Source organism: Corvus moneduloides, chromosome 9 (genome assembly GCF_009650955.1).
Source record: "Corvus moneduloides isolate bCorMon1 chromosome 9, bCorMon1.pri, whole genome shotgun sequence".
NCBI lineage: Eukaryota > Metazoa > Chordata > Aves > Passeriformes > Corvidae > Corvus > Corvus moneduloides.
The window spans coordinates 16288411-16315875 of record NC_045484.1 but is presented as its reverse complement, the minus strand read 5'-3'; the positions used below and the strand labels follow the sequence as shown (position 1 = coordinate 16315875).

The 27465-nt window shown below is 36.9% G+C and overlaps 1 protein-coding gene across 1 annotated transcript; it reads right to left on the bottom strand.

The window, feature by feature from the left end:
* Positions 1–1502: 1502 nt before the first annotated feature.
* ZNF644 (zinc finger protein 644) lies at positions 1503–20404 on the bottom strand. Its single transcript, XM_032118722.1, is given in 7 exon segments — positions 1503–5994; positions 6482–6584; positions 13914–14036; positions 16590–16989; positions 16991–17196; positions 17373–17928; positions 18358–20404. Coding segments are annotated over 7 exon segments (3597 nt in total). The 5' UTR covers positions 20374–20404; the 3' UTR covers positions 1503–5801.
* Between the last annotated feature and the right edge of the window lie 7061 nt (positions 20405–27465).

Below are 27465 nucleotides of genomic sequence, written 5' to 3'. Positions count from 1 at the left end.
CTGCTACTGACTTAAAGATACATAATCAAAAGTTTACATGAGAAATTTTCAGTTTCCAATAAACAGATTTTTTTAAAAGGGGTAGATTATATTTAGGAACACTTACTGTGAGTATCATGTAAGCATGTTCCATGTTGCAGGTCTCTAACACAAAAGAAGAAGGGTTACCATCACTTGGTACACAAACCTCAGATCTCCTGAGTTGAAAGTGTACTTTTAAGTGAAAATGTAGAATAGAAAGCCCAACAGTTGAGATGTATACAACATATGGAGTACAAGCACCTTGGAAGCTCTGAAATGGCTCCAAGGCCCCCTTTGTTCCCGAACTGGACAGTAAGAGTTGAAATTTTGGAACATCTGGGTTTCACAGTTACTGAGGATGCTATTTGCTTGGGGTTTAATTGCAGTGAAAAGAGCATGGGAGCCTGCATGAGAAAGATCTTTCAGGGCTTTTGTAAAAAATTTTGCCTCTACCTAGAGAAAAGCATCCCCACAGGAATGCATTTATTCCAATTTTTATTTCTAGCCAAAAGAACACCTTGTCAGTCCTCAGGCACCCTGTGCAAACCACCCTCATAGTCAGTGACACACTGCTCAGATCCCTCCACCTGCCATTCTGGCACACTGGAGCCACCCACACGTGAGCTAAGGCAGCCACCACCACTTTCCTGAGGGGGAAAGACTGCAGCCAGCTACTGGACTACAAGGTTTTTTCTACTTGATGGACTTGAGAATTACTAAATAGTTTTATAAAAAGGCTGTTAGCTGACTTACGCTCAAGTCTTGATAGGGGGATAGGGCACTAAAGTTAGAGGTATTTCTTAACTGCTTTTGTAAAATACAAGTTTATTAGCCTAGAGTACAACTAGAAATGTAAATGAGCACTGCCAGAGTTCAACCTCAGCAAAACATGAAAGGGATCCCCACTCCAGCCCTTATTTAAAACAAACCCACACCCCAAGAGTCTTTTATGCTGTATTAGATCAACCTCTGCATTTTTTTCTTACAGTGTGTGTGAATGGCTGTGGTATGGCAATGAATCATTTCACACTGCAGGAGACCAGGGACTTGCAGAGCACCAGGCAGACTGGGTTTTTCAGTGTACTCTGTCCAGGTACATGTGGCAGACACTGTGCAGCCAGAGCTGCACGGAAAAATTGCTCTTAACTGGGAGAGAAGGCACCAGTGAGATCAGCAGTGAGACTGCAGAGTGAAAAGTGGGCAGACAGATGAGAGTCACTGTCATTTGGGATTCAGCTTCAGATTTGGGCCCTTGGCTGTGGTGATGTTCCCTCCACCACCGATTTTCAGCCTTAGTCTCCAACACTGGAATGTAAATACCCCCCTTCTTGCCTCACCTCTCTAAATTTTCAGGTGACTACAGTCAGTAAATGTGCCCTCTGCATCAGCACGTGGCTGCTCTGGTTGGGGTGGAATTCCCCGGTTAAGTGACACGTGCAGTGCAGCTCACCTCCGAACAATGGGAAGAACACCAAGAAGCCTGCAGTGTTAAAAAGGAACATTTTATTGCAAGAGATTACAAACCTGGCACTACGGCCAAATGTTTCCATTACATCACAATTGCTACCCATGTATCAGGCAACAGCACCTACAAAGCATGGTGGATTGAAATATCTGAAATCATAATGCAGTCAGCTTTTTAAAGTAAGTACCACCCTGAAAAGTTTGGGTTGTTTCTTTAAACAAACTCAAAGCTATACAAATCAATTTTTTAAATATGAAATTGGTGTTTAAATATCCAGGCCACTAACTACTATTATAAAAAGTGGAAAAGTCTGTTAACCATAGTGCTGAACTAAAGAGGCTTTGTTCACAGCCCATAACCACTCAGTTAAAAGCAAGTACTTCTTATTCACTGCTAATGTTTCCACATTTGTTCAGCCCAATTTATCTTCTATAGGTTTTCAGAATCAGGTAGATTTAATGCATAACCCCTCTAAAGCACTGCAGGAAACCTAGAACCGTAACTGGCCCAGGAAAAGCATCACAGTCAGAACAGCACTGCATCTCCCCATCTCGGTCCTGTGACACTGACCTGTAGAAACTTTGGCTGCTCTTCTCTGAACCCCAATGCAGAACTCGTGTTTCTCCTGTGATCCACTTACCTCAAAGAGCTCGGCGATTTCCCTGAACATGGCTGAAACAGCAGGAATTAGCGCAGGCACATAGCTCAAACCCAACCCCGCCTGGCCCAGCTCGCACCCGCCTGCTGCAGTGCCCACCTTCGGCATGGCCGCGCTCGCTCTCCCTCCCCAACAGCTACGGGCACCTACGCTCAGGTCCTTCCTCTCCCACCGGGAGGAGCCAGCAGCTCATTTCCTGACGCTGCTGCCTGGGGAAGGCGAGCCCCGAGGAGAAGTTGGATCTGCGGGCAGAGCTGGGCTCCCTCAGGCCGTGGGAGCAATCCACCTCATACAGTTCCCCCAGTCCACATGAGGCAGCACAGGGCAAACCGCAGTAAATGCCCAGGGATCCCTGTGCGACAACGCGTGTTGTCTGCTCACCTCCATTTCCCACGCACCCAGCCTGAACACACTACCACTTGGCAGCAGCTACCACGGGCACTTTAAATTAATCACCTGTCCAAGGTTCTGCAGAAACATCTTCTCAAGGAATGCAAGCAGTTTTAATTTTTGAAGAGAATTTGGAATTATCACTGGGACTAGGGAATATAGGCCATCACCTTATGAAAAGTGTATGGGGGTGGTCTTCTACAGTCTTCCCGAGGCTACTACTTAAGAGACCTTTACCAGAAACTAGGATAACTTCAAAAACAAGACTGTGATAAAGAACCAAAATCAACCAAACAAAAATCACTGTGCCACTGCAGTCTTTACCCCAAAGCAATCTAAGCCAACCTGAACAGACTAACACTCGTGTTTAGATGTGCAACTCTGGAAGTCCAGCTCTTCAGCACAGACTGCCACAGAGCCTCTCAAGCAACGTAACATCGAATTGGCATCACAAAGTGACTGATTTAATTTCCCCTCTTCTATCATATTATTTAGAATTTTGCTAACTCCAGAGAGGGAGATTTATATTTCCTTGTAGCTAGTGACAAAAAATACCTGTACTTCCAAACAAGAGAAACCAAGAAAATAAATAGCCCCACTTGAGGACTAGAGGCTAAAGACAGCTAATTGTACTCTATTTTTTTTTAAGATTATTCAGCCTGTATCAACCACATATGCAATTAATTTAATAATCAGAAGAGTTCTAGAACTCCTACATATTTTTTGAACTATATGATCACAACGATCTGATGCCAGCAGGGCACACAGCCTGTCACTGAAAATTGCTCCTCATCAATAGAATCTCATTTTGGAAACTGATCAGCCCTAGAGCTCACTGCTCTTCAGACACAACATTACAACTTAGTATTACATAAAGTAGCTCGCAATTGGGGTTTAATGAATTAAACAGAATTAACCAGGGTTTTAAAAATTATTATTATGAATCTAGTAAGAGTTTTTTGCTAATGCAAAATTCTGCACAGTATGGCTTCACCTTACAAGCATTCTTAACAACATTAGATAAATATCATTTGCACTTAATTGATTTTTTCATTTGCTAAACAGCCACAAAATATGGTGCTCTCACAAGCACCTTTTTTGGTGAGAAGGGTAAACAAGCACTCTATTAAAGCATTATAAACATTCAAGGTGATGGATCACTTCCCTCTATTCTGCTTCAACACATTGCTTTAAATCTTCCATTTTCACATCATATAAAAAAGTCCCACAAGTATCCACAAATTCAGAAATTTGTTAGTCTGCATACACATAATTTGTCTGCAATACACTTCAGTATCCGTTATCTTTTCTAAAATCTCTGAAGTATTTATTCCTCCAGCCTTTAAATGTAACCACGTAGATTTTCCACTTACAAGAGAATAAATTTCAACAAGAAAGCTAAACATAACTGTAGCAATTTGTACAGTTAAACACCTGACAGCACTAATTTAATGATAGCCTTGACAGAGCTAGGATGGCCTTGTCTGAGGCCTCTGTCTTGCACAGCTGTGCATTTTTAGCCCATCTATTCTATCAGAACATTAACAAGCCTCATGTGTTAACTCTGAACTCTGTGCATCCAGGAAGACAGACATTTATTCATACTTTCCACCAATCAAATGTAATGCGTCTGTGAACAATTCAGTTTATTGCAAGTAAATGTACTTTTACTTAAGATCATGAGAAGATTCTAATCTCAAGCAAGACAAATCAATTCCACAAACTTAATTCACACAATGCAAATAAATGCTTCACATTATAGACATTTAGATTTTCTTTAAACCTTTTTATTTAGAGATTTTTCTGGTAAGGAGATATACCATAGGAAAGCAATTTCACTGGCAGTGAGGTATGTATATACTCTACCAAAATACTCCTCTTGCTTTAACTGCTTTTAACTTTATTTACATATAAAGAAAATATCAATGCATATCCTTGGCTTAACTACAGTATCTGTTACCCTATATGAGTAAAATGAAATGTTACTTGCATACAAAATTGATTTGTAGAGGAATCTAATTTGATTTAAACAAAAATCATGTTCTGAAGACAGTTTAAATGAACAAACACGATTCATCATGACCAAGACACCTGCACCATATTTCCATCCTCACAGCACATTTATTTCAATAAATCTGTAAGTAGGTCCTTAGCATGAGCATAGTGTTACAGTTTTCATACATATAATCACATCCAAAACAAGCTCTAAAATTTAAGTTGTAAACATTCTCTTCATATGTAGAAACATTTCAATCTGTGTTTGAATTTTCTAAAATGATCAATCTTTTAAACAGAATTATAAATGAAAAGCCTACTCTAACCGTGTAGTGAGCAATGCTTATTAGTACATTTCTACAGTGTTAAATAAAATAGTAGAGGCAAACTTCTGGAAGCAAGTCAGACTTTAAGTAAATCGTCATAAAAGTAACAAACTTGTTAACAAAAAGATGCTTTGTAATAAAGAAAGTTGGACTGAATCTACTATGATACAAAAACATAAGGGTAAATACCATCTTTGTTGACAAGTAGGAGGTAGCATGGATGCACCACTTTATTGTCAGTGAGAAATGCAACTGAAGTAAAGAATATTTCCTTACCACAAATTTCCAGTATTATGTACATATTTCTCTTAGAAATTTGTTTAAACAAGTTTCCCTCCACTTTTTAGTACAAAAAGCCTCATGTGATTTAAAAAAAAACACTTACACACCTAGATAGAATAGTACTAATTGCCCTATTTGAACAAAACAGTCTCTTGAACTATGAAGTACATGGTATTTAATGCCCTAAGTTGAGTAAATTGTATTAGCAGTTCTTGGTATTATACAAAACACTACATACATACAAACAAAATATAATAGTATCTTATTTTACTATGTAATTCTTTTTGGAATAAACAGAGCCTTGATTTGGGTAACACTGAAGAGAATGTGGTTTCTTTGTTTTATTAAAATCTGTCTTTTAAGTACCCATGTGCAACAATTTAAAAATGGCTGCCATACATATAATGGTCTTGTATTGATAGTGAACACAGTAACTGACAAAAACATAATAAACCTTAAAAACACATCTTCCACCCTATATAAAATATAAAGACTACTTACTGTAACTGTTAGGTATTCAATTTATTTTGATGTTACTGTAATCCACTTCCTCTATTTTCTGTCTTTAGCATTTATAAACATAATTTAGTGTAGCAATTTATTTTAAAAAATGATTAACTATTTCAAATTTACATCCAATTAAAATTTAAAATGTTTCTGTGTTCTATGATGCTGCTTCTGCCATCAGTAAAGAAAATGAAGTTTCAGTAATTGAAGCAGGCTTTTTAAGTAGTGATGTGACTTCAACCATGCCAGCTCCAGTCCGTGGAAGATTTGCGTTGACAATGTGTCGCTGCAAGTGCTTTATCCAGTCTTCTTGAACAGACAAAGGTCCTCGAAAGACCAGACCACAAAACCTATGCAAATATTACAATTAATCCATCAAGATATATTTATCTCTACTGAAAAATTACAAAACAGAGATAGTAAGACGAAAGTCTCAATTTTTTTGAAATTTGTTTCTAAATGTTTTAGCTGAAAAGCTTAGTAATTGAGTTCATTAGTAGTGAGCACAAAACCCCGTAGCTTATACAACTCACACTCTCACACTTTCAACACCAGTAATAACAATCTGTTGTTCTTATATAAGGTTTCTTTTGAAGGACAAAGTATTACTCAGACATGACCAATAGGATTTTAGCTAGAGAAACAACTGGCAAACTAACAACCAAGTATGACTGAATCAAATTCTCTTGTTCAAATTAATGAAAACAGGCAATTGCTTTCCCCTCTTATCATTCAATTTAATCACAAACATTTATGGATCCAATCATGAATCTTTTAATGACTAACATTAGCAAGCTCTTAAGAATGTATTCTTCCAATTAAAGTAACACTATGTACCTGCATCTGAGTATGTAAACTTCATCAGCACTATGAGGTAACGGCAGCATTTTCTTCTTGCTTCCAGATCTTGACCTTGACTTCTTTTGCTTACAGTCTAAAGCTAAGAAGAGAAATTTCCATATGTGAAAGTAATACTTCAATGAGTGTTAGTAAATAGAGATATTCAGTAAGTATTCCCTATGGCAGTAGTGAAAAGACATCTAACTCCTTGTTATTCTATATTTAATTATAATGTAAATCCACAACAATTACCGAGTAGTCTAAGAAATATACTGGCAAAACACATGAAGCTGGTTTTTTTTTAGCTTAGCATAGTGCTTGCTCTTTGAAAGACTAGATAATTGACACAGCATTAAACTGTTGTTTTAGTATCAGCAAGCACCTACAAACCTATTGCAGAATTACACAGAAGCAAAGCACCATTGGAAATTCCCTTCATGCATAAAACACTGTCAAAATCTCAGAACTTGTTTTGTAGTTGAAGTACCATCGTAAAACCACTCATGTTCAACCAAGTTACAACTTTATGAAGTTGTAGCTTTCAGCTAGTACAATAAAAAATTTCTAGTTTGAATAAAACACCTGCCATTTGTTTTCAACACAAAGCAAAAATTTGTCCTTTTGTTCTAAGAATTTCAAATGAAGCTTCCCCTTCACTGCTGTCTGAATTCGAATGAAGCTTACAAGAAGTACGTATTAGTCCTTGGCAGTGGGAGCTGGTATTAGGACAATCAACAGAGATGGCAAGGCCACTTTTTAAATTCAGTCTAAGCATTTGAAACTATGTATGAAAGTAATGTGTGTGAACAGGAAACACATAGCAAATGAGTTCAGATAGCTTTGAGGTTTGTACCTCCCATAAACACGTGTAATGGGAATCTGAAACAAAACCTGGAGATTCTAAGAAGCAGCCGAAGTGGATGAGTAGATTAAACTGAATTAATATTGTTATAATGCAAACAGCTGATAAAGCTCAAGAAGTTTGTGACTGCTTGAACTGAGAAGTGTATCTAGCTATGCTCTATTCCGAAACACAAGACACCAACAATAGAACTCCAACACAAAAACTTTTTGCAAACAACCAGTTACATCACTTCAACAAAAACTCCACAGAAACCAGAAAGACAGTACCAGGTGGTATTCTTGATACCAAGAAGGCATAATGCTATGCTACTGAAGCATCTTAACAGTAAAATGGAAAAAAAAATTGTTACACTTGGCTAAAGTTTTGAATCCTAGAATATAAAACAGAAGAATTAACCTCTGAGCATTCTGAAGCATAAGACATCGTCTGGTAAGGTAAAACATGTTGATTTAAAGAACACACAGTCTTGATTGCGTCCTTGATTTTTCTCATGCCCTCCAAATGAGCACCTCTCAAGCTTTTACCTTGTGGCCCAACTTTTAACTTGGTAGATATACCAGATGTTTCCCAGTTCCATCCCCAGACTTAAAGATTCCTACCAATCTAATTTAAAATTTAGAATGAATTTCTGAGGCTTGAAGGTATGAGAGAACCAATAAAATAAGTAGAAAGCAGATACCAACCTAGAGAGACTTCTTCAGATCAACATTAGGAAAATGAGGCTTAACAGCATTTTTTTCTGACAGCAACAACAAAACCAGTCTGGATATAAAGGCAGTAACCCAAAGTGGCAGGGGGGGGGAGAGAGAGAGAGAGAGAGAGAGAGAGAGAGAAATGGCCAAGATAACTTCTGGAAAAGCATTAAGGGGTTCTTAATACTTTATTCTCTCACCAAAAGCATATTCTTCATTTAATTAGGAAGAGAAAAGCGAACTATCATATCAGGTAGGAACTACCACATGCATAAATATTTACACACCGCCACTTCAGTAACATCATCAGCAATGTAAGCAGATAAAATACTGGAACCCAGACACCCATGATTTGAAGAGAACTGTTGGTATGAGGGGCAACTTATCTGCAGCAGTTACTACAGCAAAAGCTTTGCCTTTGCCAATTTTGTGGAACATCATGGGAAGAAGGGAAACAGAAGTTGGTACTATCCAAATGCAAACATGCCCATGAGTTCCATCTGATGACAGTTAGTTGATGTCAGTTGATATGAGTGGAAAAAAACAAAGCAGTAGACAACAGACTCCTCCTAGAGAGACCAACCTGCATTTGAAACAAGGGCTTGCTGATTTCCTTGATGTTGGCGAAGACATTCATTCCCATCAAGAAATTTGATTCTACTCACACACATCTGGAGCATTTCAGAGAGCCTTCCCTTTCTTATTAGACCTGGACTGGTCTTCTGCAACAGATTCCTGACACCTAATTGGTTTGTGCGTGTGCATGTATAATTTTCTTTTTATAAGAAAAAACCCCTCTGAACTACTGTGCAACCAAACAACAGCACCACTGACAGAAACTGCCATAATGAACCAGGAGAGGTAGCTTCTACTTCCTTGAAAGGTACCTTTTCCAAGAACAATGAGAAAACAAGGAAAACAAATGAAAGGGCATGTTCTCTGTGCTGTTTATGATGGAGACTCTGGATAGGGAAATTACAAAAGAAAGAACAGAAAGTATCACAGCAAAAGACCAAGAAAAAGACTCCGATTACGCAATGAATTCTCAGAGCAACTTAGCTAAATTTGAAAGTAGATTTGCCCAAGCAAGAAGCTGTTACAAAAGATAGAAAATACTAAGAACACTAAACCTGTGTTCTGCAAGGGTCATTTTTTGTTCCCCTTGTCTTTTGAGCTAGTGAACATACTCTTTCATATTTTAGGGAGCTCAAAGCAGCACCAGTACATTTTGAGGTTACTCCAGTGAAGCTGAAAAGTGAACGAAGAAGGAGTATCTGAGTAAAGCTGATTGAAAACCACAATTCAAACAGTAGTTATCAGGCATGTGTACCAGTAACTGTCACAATAATTTCATTTTGTCTATCCAGGGAGCAGCAAGTTTAAATAAAGCCACAGACTTGAGTACTCTGTTGATATGATGCTTACAAGTGGTTGTAAACATCAAGTAAGTCACACAATTGCCTCCCCATAAAGTAGCCATGTTCTGACCAAAACTCAGTTACTGTTTTTCTATGCCTTTACTGTAACAAAACATGACCTCCTCAGAAAGTATATTTTTATCACATCTGGGAAGAGACCAAGGATAATTTAGCTCTAGTAAACTGCATGGAAACTGCCACAATTGCTAGAGAGAGGCAGGAACTACCTATCATTAGCACCTACTTAATAGTTACAAAAGCTTCCAAACTATCATCCTTCATTCTCCATAAAGGCCTACTTCTTTTTGGAAGAAATCTCTTTCAACTTCGGCCACCTGGTGTTTCCCAGTTAATAACTGAAAAACTTCTTGTAAACAACCAGTCACATCACTTCCTCAAGCTGCTGATAAGACATGATGGAGAAACAACCCATCTAAAACAAAAGACAATCAAACTCCGGAGGAATCTCCTTGAGGTACTTAGGTACAATTTCAGAGCACACTACTTCGAAAAATATATGCTAGGTAAAAACACTGCATATAAAAACCTCTGTGACCACTTATCAAGAAAGACTACAAGCAGATGGAGATAGGAGGTTTCAATGAGCATGCCTAAGACAACATGAATTATACAGGTCACAATTAGTGGCCCTTTCACGCCGTGACATTTGGTCTGCGGTTCCAAATTAAACGGCTCTTCTTCCTGATGTCCCCCAACATGAAATGGTTCTTATTTCAGGAAAACTGAAGCTGGGTCTTTTACTCAGACTTCATTACTTTTGTCATAGTGTATGTAAGCTAAAACAAGTTGAATCATTGCACACAGAAGTAGAACTAATTAACCATTTGAAAACACTGTCAATTAAAAAGTAAAAAATAATGAATTATCTTTCTTGTACAATTAGTCACTAATTTTTCAAATTCAATCACTTGCTACCCATCCTCATCACTACCGCACAAATAAAGTACATTAAAAAAACCCCTCCATGATTTGCTCTCTATAGGATTTTATAGGATACTGGAAATTAGATCATCATGCCAGTTGATTCATTATGACTCTAACAGCACAGAATAAAGACACACAAAGCCAGTGGATCTCAGATTTCTGCATACCTGATATGCTTCCACTGCAAACTTCCCAAAGCTATAAGTTTGACAAAATAATATTTGAAATTATTTGAACATGTAGTAGCCCTCATGAACTGCTACCTCAGTCACACTGTTGGCTTGAAGGCCAGACTCTTTGCTCTGTACTTTATTGATCCCTCCCAAACTTCTGACAAAGCAGTCTCCACCTACAGAAGCAGAGACCAAAGGAAAGTAGTGATTCCCAGAAGATGACAGCCAGTAAGAAGAGACTGAGCAGGTGAAAAGAGTCAACAAAGAGAAGATGTAAAAAGCCAGGGCACAAGAGAAGTATCAAGAGACTTGGGGAGGAGGGAGGAAGAGAAGCCCAGAGAGATAAGAAGAAAGGAAGCTGAATATACAACTGTAACGAAGAAGAGCGAGATGCATTTTGAAGATTTTGTGTAGGTCTATCCAATGCTCTAAAGATACTCAGAAGAAAGAAGCAAGTTTACCACGTGCTCTGAGAAACACCAATGTGTTGCTACACATCAAAACAGGTATAAAAGGAAATGAACATCTACTCAAGATGAACAGTTAGATCATTACATTATTAAAAATTGGACTGAATAACAACAACAAAAAAAGTTCCAGCCAGACATCTGAAGACACAGCTATTTGCTCTACAGTGGATCTATAATGTGTAAGTATAGGCACAAATAAGGTTTAATAAAGACTAACCTCAAACAGCCAACAGTCTAGCAACTTTCACTTCTAGGATGTTTTTCTTGAGTCCATTCTAGGATGTTTTTCTTGAGTCCATTCTCCAAAGCTACCATTATGCCTAACTATGTCTACTATACTGCTGAAGCTGTAAAGTTGCATTTGAAAAGAAAAATAGGCTAAGATTTAACTAAATATGATGAAATTACTGGCTGGAGAAGCAGGGCATCAGCCAGAAGAGCAATATGGTAACAGTCAGTATCAAAAACATGTGCACACAAATGGAAAATCTAAGACTAGTACATAAGCTGATGTAGTGCTTGGAAAGGTCTCACTTTGGTGGCATCCAGAGATCACATATTTCTCATCTATTTCTCCTAGTAAACCGTAGTGCCTAGATAGGTCCCATAACAACTGCCAAATAAAAGAATTAGTGTTCATGTTTAGTGAACAATTATTTTATTACAGCAAGAAAATGAGAATTATTCAACTGATGTGATTTATTTTTGGTAGTTATATTTATTTCAGAAGATATAAGAAAGGCTTAATGGGAAGAAGGAACCTGTATAAACATGTCCTCATTGTCTCCATAGAACGGCTGAAGACCATTGAAGGTTCAGCTGTGGCTGAGGCCAAACAAAAGACATCTCAAAACTGCTCTCAACCACAACCATCTTTTAATAAGAAAACCCAAGATCTACCTAAGAGCAACACTCATAAGAAGTGTGTACTTTAAAACTAGTGTGTACTAGTTAAATCTTGCATTAAAATAATTCTCACAAAACTTACATTATAAAGTGGAATATCAAATCAAACAGCTGTTTAAAAGCATATTTTTTGGTCTACAAGCCTTGCAATAAGCTTGCTTGAATGAGTCAATGAGCAAAGCTTACAACCTTCACAGAGTTGCAGCAGTGTCATGACTAAATTACTACAAATATACATTGGTTGCATGATGTTTTAACTAGAACTCAACACTGACTCCTTAAGTCAATGGTTTCAGCCACAGGCCTATATCCATGGTATAAGTTATCTGGATTAGTTCCAGCTTCTGAGATCAAAAGATTTTTTTTTTTCCCAAAGTTTTGTTTCTAACCTTTTACTTAAACTTTGTTTCTAACCCCATTTTGTTTCTAGCCTGATTTTAAACCAACGTCTAGGTCCAATGACACAAGATACATGAGTTTTCTTTCCATTCTTTTAAGAAAAGCGGCAACTGTTCTGATGACTATGCAACTACTTCACTAGCAAAATACATTTCTTAGAGGAAACAAACAAAAATCTCTGAAAGCACCTTAACAAGCTTCCTTCACTTTTTTCACTTAGCAAAAGGGAAGCTAGGTACAAAGTGCTTGTCCAGGATTCAATCTTTGTGTACTATTCTGTTTGCCAGTGTCTCCCTCACTGAATTACTGTCAAGTTATTAATGTGCAATTTAAATATACAGCTATTGAAAAATACCTCCTCGGTAGGTATATAAGAAAGGAACCATACCACAGGGCTAATATCAAATCACAGCAGTGATAAATGAAGTCCACTACCATCACCTTTTTACTGAATAAATATGAAAAATTTCAGAATCCCTGACTAAAGGCATATTCTTTTACATGTTAGATATTACTGCATCTGCTTACTTCCTTCCAAATCTCCATTGTTATAGTATTAATGTAGTGTAACATAAGACCTGGCAGCCACAGGCCCATATTGTAAAAATATTTCTTTTAACCTTCTACAGAGAAAGCCTGCAACTCAGTTTGTCATTTTTAGCATAATGAATTACATCTGCAGATAAAAAAAAGGATTATGCATTTTCCAAGACCATTATGTAAAAGTCTGTGTTTGTTGACACAGAAAACTGATGGCTGCCCTTCTTAATTATAGAATATTTCAGGCTTCATATCTCCAAATTTTCCTCATTATATTGCATCTCTGCTCCTCAATTTGCTGTTGATCATGTGAAGTCCCACTAATCTCAGCAATAATCCAAGTAAACTCAGAAACTGCCTACAGCCAAGCAAGCTGCAGGTCTCTGGAAACAAGCCAAAATACAGCATATTAGAAGAATTTCAAAATGAAGTTTGTTTTAATAAAAAGACATTAATAGCAGTGCTAAATGCTGTACGACCCTCACTCAATGTCAGAGCAGGTAGTTTTTGAGTTGTGAGTCGAACAAGATATGAAACCAACTACACACAATATGCTGTTAGAAATATACAAGGTGTAAAATTACTTGCTTTTCCTATTTTACTGGACTATTCTTTGTAATTATATGTACTAGACAGTAAAACCTACTTGTTGTTTTGTGGCCTTTTTTTTTCTCCCCACCGCTCTCATTTCTGAGATACTTTTAAGCATGTCGTTAGAAGGCCAACTATCTGGTTTGGAAGTTGTGATATCACAGGAGAATGAATTTAAGCAACCATCTCTTACTTTTGCTTACATACCTTAAGTGTTGGATCCAATATCAAAGAGTAAGAATGAAAATCAGACATGAGAGTGGACAACAGCAACATACATTTTCTTACAAGTTGCTGAAGTTTTATGGCAAATAAATTGTTTACCAGCAGAAGCTTTCAAAATTATTTGAATTAACATATGCTTTTGTCCAGTCTGATGAAGAAAATGTATCATAGACAGACTTGCTTTTACATCTGTAACAAAACATACCTGTCCCAGTCAAAAGTCCAGCACTCTTCTTTCGTGCATAAGCGCGTAAGTGGTTGGACAGGCTAACAGCACTTGTAAACGTCGTATTGCAATGCACACACGTTCTAAGCTTCACAGGCATACCTATCATTCAAAAGAAAACTATAATCCAGTTCTCTCTTCAAAAAATGAAATTCTCAAAGCGTTGTAAAAAGTTTTCTGCAATAAAGATGGTTTAAAATATATTCACTGCATTGATGCGATTGTTTAGTATATTAGAAGGATCCAAGTTAACCGTTATTAGTTTTCCACCTAGTGCTTTAAGCCAAACCATGTTATTTGAAAAAGAACAGAAAGGAGGCAACTTGAGCCCAGTAGGCTACTCTGCATTTAGTACTTACTATCAAGTTCCTACAGATCTCCACATTATGAAGCTCTAATTCCAAAATACAATCCTGCAATTTGTACAGCACAATTCTGTTGAGAAATTTCAGAGCTTTCAACATTTCCAATAAAAAGAATTTGAAAAGCCAAGTTGACAAAGTGGTAATTAGAAGCGTTTTACCCATAAGACTGAAGAGCTCAATACTAAAATTAGGCGGCTGTTGAAGGCTCAGAGAAAAAGGTGGTAAAACACACCACTGAACAGTTGTTAGACCAAACATTTTGTTCAGTGCGTTTTCTATTCATTACTTTAGGTGCACAATTGATAATGAAAGTAAATGATTTGAAGTTTTTTGCTAAAATCTTTGTGCTAAATAAATATCAACAAAGCAATATGCTATTTATCACAGGAAAACAATGAAACAATACTGAATTCCTCACTTACAGACAAAGAAACCATCGTAACTTCTCCCCTGCTCAACTTCACCATAATGTTTCTCCCTGCATTTTACCAAAGATACATTGTTTTGGTCAACTAATATTTCAGGCTCTCTACTAATAAATTATTAGAAGAATAAATGAAAAAGCTAAAACTACTCAGCTGGAAAGTCTCTGTTTGCAGGAAAGAAAGAATGCTATTCTCCAGCAGCCCACAGAAGACATGCTGTTTTTTCAGGCAAGTTACAGAAGAAGAATACCTGGTTGGTTAAAGCCTTTTTAAAACTAAAACCAGAATTAGGAATATTTGCCCTTTTTAGGAAAAACAGAAGATGTTCAACTCGATGTTAAATATTTTCTCATTAACTCAACTGGCACAGTGCGTTAGTTATCAAATTCTGTTACCTCAGCCACAGAAAACTATCGGGCCCCATTCATAACCGTTAGTACTATGCGAGCGTATGTTTTATTTTTACTTGGGTTGTTCACCACAACCAAACAGGTTCTACCTAGCATTGAGCAGTAAATATTATACAGAAAGCAAAACACAGTGTCAGGTTTGGCAAGCTATTCCTTGAGCATTGTTTTTCAAATCATTAAACCTGTCAAAGATACACTTCTTTATTAAGCAATCTCCTGTCTTAAGGGACAACCACAGACGTACAGAAGACATAAAATACAATTCTTTTCCACTTCTACTATGTCATTTTAGAAAGCTGCCTTTGTTAAGAGATTGATTGCCACATTTTTGTAGTCCCTTAAAAGAACTTCTGAGCACATCAGATTGTTGGGGTTTTTGTTTAAAGGAAGAAAAGAATATAGGTGAAAAAGTACTAGGCACTGCCAGTTTTACTAACCTGGTTAATAACAAGAAAAGAAACAGAACCAAAAAAAGTCAGGGGTATAAAAATAAGATCCTGCTCCTCATCTAAAGAATTCTGCAGCATTGGTGGTGTCCAACCAAGAAACCGGTAAATGCAAGCTCTACATACACATTAAAAAGGATGTTGGAAGAGTTCCCCAAGACTAGAAATAATTCTCATGTGACAAGTAAGTTAAAAACATCACTCTAAGAGCCTGCTCTATTAGTATACAGAGTAGCTAGGAAGCTGATTGTAGAATTGTTTCATTAGCACAATTCTCAGTGGAGGGACAATCTAGGTCCTTACTGGTCAGAGGCCGTGCATTGGAAACCTGCTGGCTACAACTGTATGCCAACAAAGCTTGAACCAGCACAGGTTGTCACTCAGAATAGACAGGCCCTAAGCAAGCATGAGCTTCTCACAGCAGCCACAACTTGCAACAAACAAGAATTAATCTATGTTGTAAGAGTATGTTTGCCTAAAACCATCAGAATTAGTTGACAGTGATTCACCAATTTGCAGTATTATGCATTTATAATGGTATCAACAGTTCTGTTAGTTTGAGCAAATGCTGCCTTGCACAAACCTCAAAGATTTAAATGCAGTATTCCCAAACCAGCTGTTTTAATGCCCAAAAACAGGGTTGCAAGCCCAAACATTTCAGAACTGTTAGTCTACCAAATATGCAGGGACACTTCAACTTGTTTACTGCAGGATGTGTCTTCTTCCTTACTGAGGCTCACTTTGTGTCCTGCTTTGAATTTGCATGCCCAGTCATATGCAGAACAGGAACTATGTTCCATGCAAAAACCCTTCAGTGCTGCTGAGGCGTTTTTCCACTTTAGGAAAAACATGTCAGAAAAATTTGCTGTGCTACCTCTCGCAGTCAAGTGTCCTCTGGAAATGAAACAAGAATTAAGAGAACAGAAACCCAAATAAAATACTCTGCACTTGTACATTTTCTATGAATTACACGATTCTTCGGAAATGTTGTCAAGAAACACCTTCTTACCTGACTGCATAGTCAAGTCCATTTTTTGTGGCTGATACATCAATGGACTGTCTTCATTTAATGGAAGAACACATTTCTGAACAAACCTCTTTCTTGCAGTTTGATTATGAATCTTTTGAGGGGAAATATCAGGATTCCTTTCTTCTCCTAATCTCTTGCTTTTCAGGAGTTCTATCAGTGTAAGCGACTGATTTCTTTTTTCATCATGTAGTACTGCTTTTGTTTCATCACATTCATTTAGGAAACTGAGCCCTTCTTCCTCCGATGCAGACACAGATATATCTTCAGTCTTTAGGCCATTATGGTATGCTTCAAGAGGTATAACATTCTGAGATAAAAAGTCATCATTTGATGCAAATTTCTGAGCAACAAATGGTCTGGGAATAATACGGCGACTGTTTCAAAGCCTTTAGGATTTTTTCATACTTTTCTTCATTTTGCATCATCTCATTCAGAACACAGATGGGAGACTTGTGTGCATCCCACTTGGTTTTGCCAAGCCTCTTCAGGTGTCCTCGCACATGATTAGACAATCCAATTTTAGTATCGAACCAGCCACCACAGAGCTGACATGTATGCTCAGATGAAGTTTCAGATTTCTCAATTGCTACAAAGAAAATAATTATAATGTTTTTTGACAATTATATATAGTTAAACATGACAACAGCAAATCACAAGAAGAGAGGCTTTACAACAAGATAAAGCAAGTCTTGTTTAGTGTTCAATAAATCCCTTTGTCCCCCCTTTACTTCATACCCAAATAAAAAAAAAACAAATCCTTACCTTTTCTAACACGTTTAACAGGAGTCCCTGTTCCAGCTCTTTTAAAATGCTGCATTTTGTCACTTGTTGCTATCTGTTCTGGTGAAACAACATGGCGGGCTTCATAGCTTAGTCCAGCTCTGTGAAGATGTCCTCTGACATGATTGGACAAGCCAACACCTGTTTCAAAGGTTGCTGGACAGTACGGGCAGGACTTCTTTTCAAGCGACAAATCAGTCCAGTGGAAAACTGAATTATGCTTTGGCAATGCTGATCCTACATTTTCTAAATTCTGAGGATCATGCAAATCATGCAAGAAGTTACTACCCTCCGCATCTTCGTAATACTCAAAATAAAAGCCATCATTCTGCTCATAACCAAGTGAAGATTTATCACCAGCTTCATTATCTTCCATTTTACCTTTGAATATGGGGAATAGGTTTACATGCTCCTGATTAATATCATTGTAAGATTCATCCTCCACAGACTGTGTAGTGTAATCACATAGTTCAACATTATCCCATGAACTTTCATCCTCCGTTTCATAGCTGTCTTTTTTTTCAGCAGAGTTTAGTTTCTGTAAAACAACAACAGTCATTTTATGCAGAAAATCTGGATAGCAATCCAAATCATCTCCTGTAACAGAGCCTTCCCTCTTGGATTCTTTAACCACTCTTTTTACAGCTACATGCCTATGATCTTTACAGCCTTCTGCCCATTTGCAATCAAGGCTATTTGAATCCATGACAAAACAATTATTACTTGATGAAGAAAATAAATGCAAAGCACTGACAGATTTGGACTCTTCCTTTTTTAAATGCAAAGGGTAAGAGTCACTAGATTTTTTAATCATCCTGTAGTTTTCATATTTGTGTCTATATAAATAATTACTTTTTTTGGCACTAGCTTTCTGCTTTGCTGCTTGATGAAAACATTTACGTTTTTGGTCAATGCTATTTCTAATAAAAAAGTTCTTGTTTGTAGAATTTAGATTGCACACACTTACAGATGACTGTGAAACGCTTTTCCGAGCCTTCTGTATCCTGTAGGGTCTCTTGTGAAGTTTTGCGAAGTTACTGGACTGTGAAGTAGAGCCAAATGATCTTTTTACATCCTGTTTTAAAGCAGAGTTCTTTGGAAAAGTAGAAGAATGTTTCATCAACTGTTTCGTCCTGCTACGAAAATCTAAAGATTCTTCTATTATGCTGCCTTTTCTTTTCTCTAGTCTAAGATGACTACCAAAGGGATCAACGCATGATGCTGAATGCAAATATGCCATGTGTTTTTTTAAAATGCTTCTAGTTGAAGTAGCAAATGGACACAACTTACACATATATGTTGATGACTTTCTTGAGGATCCTAAATAAGGATCTTTCAAGGATGCCTTTTTCTGAGTTTTTCTCTGGGACAAGTCGCTACCAATAATTGAACATTTGACTACTGCTCCATGAGCGATCCCTCGATGGCATTCCAGTTCATTTTCTGTCACAGCCATGAAATTGCATTCCTCACAACAGTAGTATCTTTTATCTTTTTCATGGGTCTTTGCATGCTGCACAAATGTTTTGGGACAATTGGTACCAAATACACACTGTGGGCATTGTAACCGTGCGCTCCTACCCTCATCCTGAAGTTCTTTCAGCTCACGGATTTCTTCCATCAGTTTCTGCCTTCTTTCCTGGTGAATTATCATATGTTTAAGAAGTGAATTACGATCCCGAAATGTCCTTCCACATTCCCTACATGCATAGGGCCTGGGGACATTGAGATGCCGAAAATGACTGTTCCCATCTAAATGGTACATCATATGCCTATGCAGATGTTTCTTCTCTCTAAAATTCACATTGCACTTTGTACAGGGATAAAATGATGGTTCATCAGTACTGAAAGTAGATGGCGGTTCAGAATCATTCTCTTCACATTTGTTTTTCAAAGTATTGGATAGAAAAGTGCTAGTGTGAACAGGAGAAGTATCTTCTGCACAGTTACTAGTGGGACTATAAATGAGCTGCTGGATAGCATCAACAGTTTCCAGCTCTTCATCTGTGGATTCAGGCTTTACTTTACTCAACGAATATTTCTGTGGTTCTACTACTTGCAGCTCCTCATTCTGCTCTAAAAATTCAACATTTAATAGTTTTGATTTACTAGGAATACAACTGGTATCATCAAAACAGTCTTCAGTATAGCGTGTTATTTTACTAACATCCATTTTCCTTTTTCGCTTCTTTTCTAGCCCTACCTTACAGTGAATGGGAGACTTCTCTACTGTTTCTTCATTTGTCATGAGAAACTGTATAAACTCTTTTTGCGGATCCCAGCTGGGATCACATCCCGATCTGAAGCCACCTGTACCTGAGGAAATGCCTGTTAATGTATCGACACAATCATCTTTTAATAGTAAATTCTTATCATCCTCACAAACTTCTACTTGGCCTACTAAAGTGCTATCTACACTATTTCCTACTGTTTTCTGTGAATCACAACCAATTGAAGCAGAGGTAGGTAGATTTTTAATGGAATGAGTCAGGTTCTTAGCATGTGCTACATCAGGTAATAAAAATAAAACTTGGTGCTGATTTGATTTCTGTGTTGCACTCTTTGCAGGCAGCTGAAGATCATGAACCACTGTCAAAGTTGAGCAGGAATCTGCAAGAAGACCTCCAGGCTGTCCAGTGGTTAACGAAACACTGCCTTTATTCATAATGGAAGTCTTTGTTGAGGTGGAGTGTGAAACTGGTCCATTAACAGCAGTTCCTCTAGACAACATGAAGTTTTCACTAGAAACAGTAGGAGCACCAGTGTGTATAAACAGAGAAGCCTGGCCTCCACTTAAGGCTTTTTCAGATCTGTCCCTTGATAGCTCCTCAGTCAGAGTCAATGTGCTGTTCTTCTGAAATGACGTGTCACTCTCTTCTGGTTTAGGAATGCCACCTTCTTCCTCAGACACAAAATTATCATCACATAGGATTTCTTCTTCTTTAGCACCAGTGACTTCAGTATTTATCTCTAAATCATCCATATTGCTGGTCTGTCCATTAAGTACATTTATACTAAAAAACAAACAAGAAAAAAATCAGGCAATTGCAGAAATAAAGAATGGCAATTTTAATTTACAGCTTTTCTTTAGGATCACTCTTCACACTGTAATCTAAAAAGATGTTTTGAACTTGTCAAAAATTTATTTTTCATTTAGGATATTCAGGACATTTATAGTGAATCAATGAAGCAACAAAAAAATACACTTTTTTTGCTATGTAATATTAATAACCATACAGCAAACTAGTCACTGCCGAGTATCCCAGTTTGAAGAAGCCTGAGACCTGCACACGATGGGGAAAATCAGATTGTCAAAACAAACACAAAAACGTTCTACGTGTACATAAATACAGATTATCTTCAGTTGTTCTCTGGAAGTAAAAGTAAGGAGCAAAGGCTACCCGGACATCTACTAGCAATTCTGCTTTTTTTTAAAACATACTTTCTTTAGGAAACTAAAACAATCTTTATGTTTCTCAAGGCAGCACTTTTTTCAAAGTACTTCCATACAATTGACCTGATGCTACACAAAAGCCTACAGAAGGAAAAAACACAATGAAGCTGACTTTGAACATCTGATTAGTGACAGAGACACAGCAAAGGATCAAACTCACTGAGGAAACTAGATGTCTTCCTATTCCCTTCTGACAGAAGGACTCTCCTTGCTTTAAAACAAATAAATCCCATTCCACTTGTAAGGCTATTTTAAATGATAAACCAATTAAACAACATCTTATCAAAGGTGGGGGAAAAAAATACTGTAAGAACGAAACATTTCATTAGGATTTACCTACCAGATGAAGTCACCGTGTTGAATCCAGAGGATGCCAACAGGATCTACTAGTACAGAGAACTACTGCATATTAATTCCCTGTGGGTGGCCTTGTCTTTCTACAAGTGACTTTTATTCGTACATCAAATCATCTACTCAATGCTTAGTGAGCACAAAGGAGTTGCCTACACATGAAAATCATTGTGTGACCAACAGAAATGTAAACTTTAGTCTACATTCACTTCTTAAAAGGGTCCTCAGAACACAGTGAGCACAAGGCATTAAAACATTCATCTAGGAGCCAGAACATCTGTATTTTACAGAAACCACATATTTTACCCTTAGAGAATACTACTCACTTTGATCTTTTGGGAGATTTGATTCCTGCCATCACAGAATTTTATTCAAAATGTTAATTAGTAACTGTTACTAATTAACATTTTGAATAAAACTCAGTTAAAAGGAGTTTTTACCTAGACTCTTTGAATTAAGTTGTTATAACTTACAACTAATATCCATGGCTCCCTGCAATGGTCCTTTGTCAAAATCCAGGAAGACCACTTTGGACATCCTTTTTTCCTAAGGAGAGAAAACAACCTGGTTAAACAACACCAGTTTCATCTTCATACATCACATTTTAAAATATATCCAGTATTTTCAATTCAACAGAATGACAGCTGTTGAATTGAAAATACTGACACAATTCAAAACTAACTAGCTTCACGGAAATTCTCTGTTATTGTACTTGTTTTGTTACAAATCAGCAAAAGGACAAAACAATTATTAAACCTCTTCTGAGTTTGTAAAAACCCAACTTTCTTTTGCAGATAAAAGTAATTGTATTTGGAGTAGAAATACAATGAAAAATTAAGTCATTAAAAAAATATTTCCTTTGCTACTCCATCACTGAACTAGCCAATTCAAAAAAAGACAGCAATGCTCACATCAGAGGCATAATAAATGCTTGAAGTGTGTGAAATATTTTATTGTATTATTTATCTATAACATACCTTTACACAAATGTTCTACTAGACACCCCAGTTTCTCATCTTGCCATTTCTTAGATTTTTGCTTTTCTTTGCTGTTTTGAGATGGGTCATTTTTCACTATAATAACGACTTCCAATAAGATCACATTCAAAGCTATCACCCTAAAATGGTGATAATGCACCACCCAGCAGGAGTCTTTACATCACGTACACAAGTTAGAAATGGGCAGTGCAAACATGCGCTAAGAATCAGTAGTGCAAAAGTCAATTAAACTAAGTGAAACCTCTAATGATGCACAATAGCTCCAGCAATTTTACAACTGAATAATGTAGGCTTCATATAGTATCAGGCAGCAGGGTATAAAACTGTTCACAAAACATTTATAAGAAAGTGAGTAAGACAATTTTGCCTGGAAGATGTGCGTTTTCCTTGGTTTATTGCTGCACAAGCAGACAAAAGCGTGCTCAGTCAATCTGAGAGCCTGTATTAGCTTTTCTCAACAGGAAGCAACATCGCTAACGAAGTGGTAAATTCAGTGTTAATGAGTGGCTTCACTGTTACCACCTCTGAGGTAAAACCTTCCACGTTCCAAGTTCCACCCATCTGTTCTGGTGTGAGGGGTTCAGAGAAAGAACAGACGCTTCCCATTTAAAGCAACTTCACTGCTACCCCCTGAACAGCGGGGAGGCAGACTGAGAATATTGTGCTGCTTGGAGACTGCAATCCTCATTATCAGAATGGCTCCTCAAAACTTCTCACAGGTTTGCAAGATGAAGACAATGTATGTTGCTCTACATACAAAACCCTACTGATAATAAATATTAGTGTTAAAGCTGAAGTTAAGAAGGTGGCTAGGACACCCTGTGGTCACCATTAAACTGATATTCTCTTCAGAGTTATTAGAGATATCTAAAGCATCACCTCACACAATCTTGTAATAGACTCCTTTCCATACTGTGTATTTATGGAGATTGTGAACTATTCCACATGGGTATGATTAGAAGTCTTCTATGGTAATACAGGTAATCCCTACAGATTTCCATCTTTGAATCAAGCCTGAAATGCTTACTGTATCAATAACATCACTGCTACATTTTAATAATTTTCTGCTAATTGTAATTTTTATTCTTATCATCATATATTATTATTATTTTTTCCAGCTCTCAAGGTGGTATAATTCACTGGTTTTTGTGCAGGACAACAACAATAAAGTTAACAGTTTTAACAGTGTGGTATTAGAAAAAAACAGAAAACATACTTTTAAATTACAATAATTTAGTCTTGTGATAACACTAAACCAAGATGCAATACTTCAGTTACATTATCTATTCCACGTGTCACAATTTATGCAGTAACAACAATAGGTAGAACCAAAGACACAATGCCATGTCTTTTGAGGAAATGTTACCATCTAACTTGTCTCCTGGGAAAAAAAGAAAAATCAATCATTGTAACTAAGATGTAACCAAGGCTATGCAATATTCTTCGTATGCTTCCATCAGAGTTTTAAAATTGTCTTTTCTATATCATATCAGGAATACAAAATTATCAAAATATATAGCATTTAATACTTGGTGTACTTGAAAAATGAAAATTTGAGATCAAACTTTAAATTTGTTGAAAGTACTGCTTATCATATCCACTACCAGGACTATACTATCTCAACTATATAGTTGAGGTAATTTTTATTTAAGCACCCAGTGCAATATACTTAAGAGATATATACATGTAAAAATGCTGATGGAAAATGGCTGAAAAAGCCTACACAAGAATACACAATCCCAACTCATACCTTTGAAACACACTTTATCTAAAGGCTAGGTCAAATTCAATCCAATTATTTCAGTTAAGCCTAGAATGACTGCAGTGCACTTAACAGCGTTACTCCTGGTTTACATACTATGCTATTTACTATACAGAAATTATTTCATATTCAAAAACAGACATAAACCAATTCTTTATCCAGATAAGCCACACTCCACTCCCTATTAATTGATTTAAAAATTACTTATTTTTAAATACTGTTTTTATTAATAAAGTATCAGTTTAAAAAATCATAATATGTTCTGCAGATATGACTGCCTGTGGCCAGACAGTCTAAACATTAAAGAAGTGTAAGGTCAGATCTATCTTCAAGCTGACTGATCATAATTTAAATGCCTTAAGCTAATCTTATTGTCTTAAAAATCTTGAACATCAGTATTTTTGCAAACTATCAGCACTTGCTATAACACCCCGCTACACTACATCTTGAGGTTACTACAGAAGAAATAAGGTGATAATTGCATATTAACATAATTATTTGGTAATCCCCCCAAGCAAGCTTCCTAGGTCACTCAGTAATTCAGATTAGATGCAACCCTCCTGTCATCAGATCTATGCTGTCCACTTTCTGTTCATTAATAATTCTTTTTGATAGGAATGTACTTAAATCCGTTGTTCTATGTACATTATTAATTGTATTTATTACCAGTAGGTTTATGACCTTTCCAAGTTTTTATTTCATAATGACAACCTTTACTATGCAGCAGGGTCACACACCAAATTAAGAGCACTGCCTTCATGCAAGGCTAGCTCAGTAAAGCTTCCACCTTAGTGCCAAGTATACCATGCTGTTGCCTACTAGCAGGTGTAGGCAAGAGATTTGTAAGTCTCTGTTGCAAGCCTCATGTTATTTTATAGGGATTTACAATAAATTTGAAAGCACACTGGAGCTGAAAAACCAAGATGGAAGAATTTGGAAGTGCCTTTATGGGGTCTGATATCAAGTTTCTCATTAAATTCATAAATATAAGCCAATGAGCTAAAAGCCCAGAGCAACTATTAAGTAATACAAAAACTCAGAAGCCATCTCCTAAATGGATTGAATTTAATCAGCCTGGCTAAAGAAACTGAAGAAATACAGTGTCTTTCAGCAGTGCTCTAACAAAGGCAAAAACATACCTGTTCTGTGCTAAATAACTCCTCATAAGTCAAGTTCTTTAAGCAGGTATGTGAATAACCAGGACACTCAAGGGATTATTCAAATATTCAAGAGATAGGAAAGGTGCTTCAGGTTTTCCCTGTTACCATTTAGATTTTTCTTCAAGACTTCATTACGTAAATAGAGAAAACTAACAAAACCTATTGTTTTTCCACAAGCATTCCTGTAATAAAGCTTTCTCAAGTGACAGATTATATTAAAGATGATGGAACCAAAGTAACAGATTTTTAGGCAACAAACAGCAGAACAGAAAGAGTTTAAGTACATCATGGCACAGGGCTAAAAAGGCATCTCCTTCCATTTTGCCCCATCACAGTCTATGCTTTAAAACCTTAATCATGGCAAACATCAAGCACAGAACTTCTACCTAAAGAGAAAGTTTTAAGAACTTCTGGAAAATGAAGGTTTGTACAGAGTAGTAGAGGAACTAGTATCAAATCAACACAAACCAGCCACATCTTGAGGGAAAAAAAAAAATTTTAGAGGACAGCTGCAAAATATTTTTGCCTCTTCCATATAGTAATGAGTTTATAGCAGAGTTTCTGCCTTGGGAACTTGGGATGTTATCTAGCAATATTAATACCCAAAATCAATAAAATCATGATACTCTGATCATTAGAAGAAGACCTATTTCTTGTTTTCCAGTTTATTTCCTTGTTAAAAAGCTACCCTGATTCACCCTTCAGACGGAAATAAAACCACAAAGCCTGACAAGTAGGGCACGAGTCAGTGACTTGCCTTCCTCCAGCTTCTATTTGTGTTTGCAAATTAAGTTGCTGAAAATACATCTCCTTCTGCACAGGAGAAACACTATTTGTAGACTGCCTTACTTAGCTTTGAAATCTACAAATTCACCTGAACACTTCTGCATTTCTTCAAGCTTCTGTAGTCAAGAGACGGCTTGTTTAATATGCATAATACCACGAGTGTTGTGCATACTAAACACCCCACCACACCTACCTTACAAACGGTCCACAGTTATTAATCTAACTACAACATGAAGAGCTCCACTCAAAACTAGTTATCTTCAATACAATTCAAATCCACAGCTGTTCACATAAAAATAGGAACACTGGAAAACCCTCATAGCTAATTAGACTGCCATATTAGAATTTTTTAAAGCAGTATGAAATATTAGCAATACAACATTTGTATTATACCCGAATAAATACAAAGCTACTGCTATCCACAGTATAACCTTTTTTTATACTGTTGAAAAGTTCACCAAGTTGTCAAATATCTGCAGAAAAAGTTGATCAAAGAGAAACTCTCAGTTATAGAGCAGCCATGACAAAAGCAGCTCGTCTTTTCAGTAAGATTATAATTGGGAAGATCAAACCTGAAGCACACTTTTTCAGGAAGTTACTTTCCTTAAACTTAGTTCCTAATGCAACAATGTCTTCAAAAGCTGTCTGTCAGGAACAGTAAGGAAATCAAAAAATTCCTTAAAAATGTCAAAATTTCAGAAACTTGGTTTCTGGTCTAAAACACCTAAGAATGATACGTTAACATCTCATGTGAAAGGAAACTGAACACAACTTAAGAACAACCATCTTACAATTAGAAATCACAAAAGAGAATTCCATTACTGCCACCAACCATTCTTAATCTTGCTCCTCTAGTATTGATTTGCTTGAGGAAATAAACCAGTTTACCACAATGGGGGGCATCACACTAAAATTCGATACTGAAATCAATAATAATAAATGACAATACAATTTCAGTGTCACAAGAATCATAGGTGTACCTATAAAAAATACTCTTCTAGTTTGAAGTGCTCATGCAGCAGCTTAAGATAGTTTCACTGGCAGATGCTTTTCAAAATGAACTAGGTATTTCTAAAAGATGACCACCCAGAACAAAAAACCAAGATGTTGAATCTGGTAACTTAAGAACAGTCACACATTGTCTGGCAACTCCACAGGCTTCATAACTCCTGCCCAGAATTCCACAGCCCTGTTCACAGAGGACAGCCAGCTACTTAAGTCTTCATATTACTGCAGCTCTCTAGTTTGGATTTTTAGTAGTGCAATCTAGTTTAAATTGCACTGCCATTAGCTCTAATAAAGATGAGAACTACAATCAAATATTGAATTGTCCTAAATGCAGACACACATGGTAATGACTAGCAGTATTCCAATAAAGACACAGAAGCATTAAAAATAGAGAATGAATGCTCTGTGAAAATACACACTATTTCTCTTCTAAACCATTCCCTTACTTTTACATGCATAAATTTTCTTCCTTCATGCCATCTCACATGCCCACATGCTTTCTCTCTAAAGAAACTAAATGTTTGAGAAAATACAATTCAACTCTTTCTGCACCATT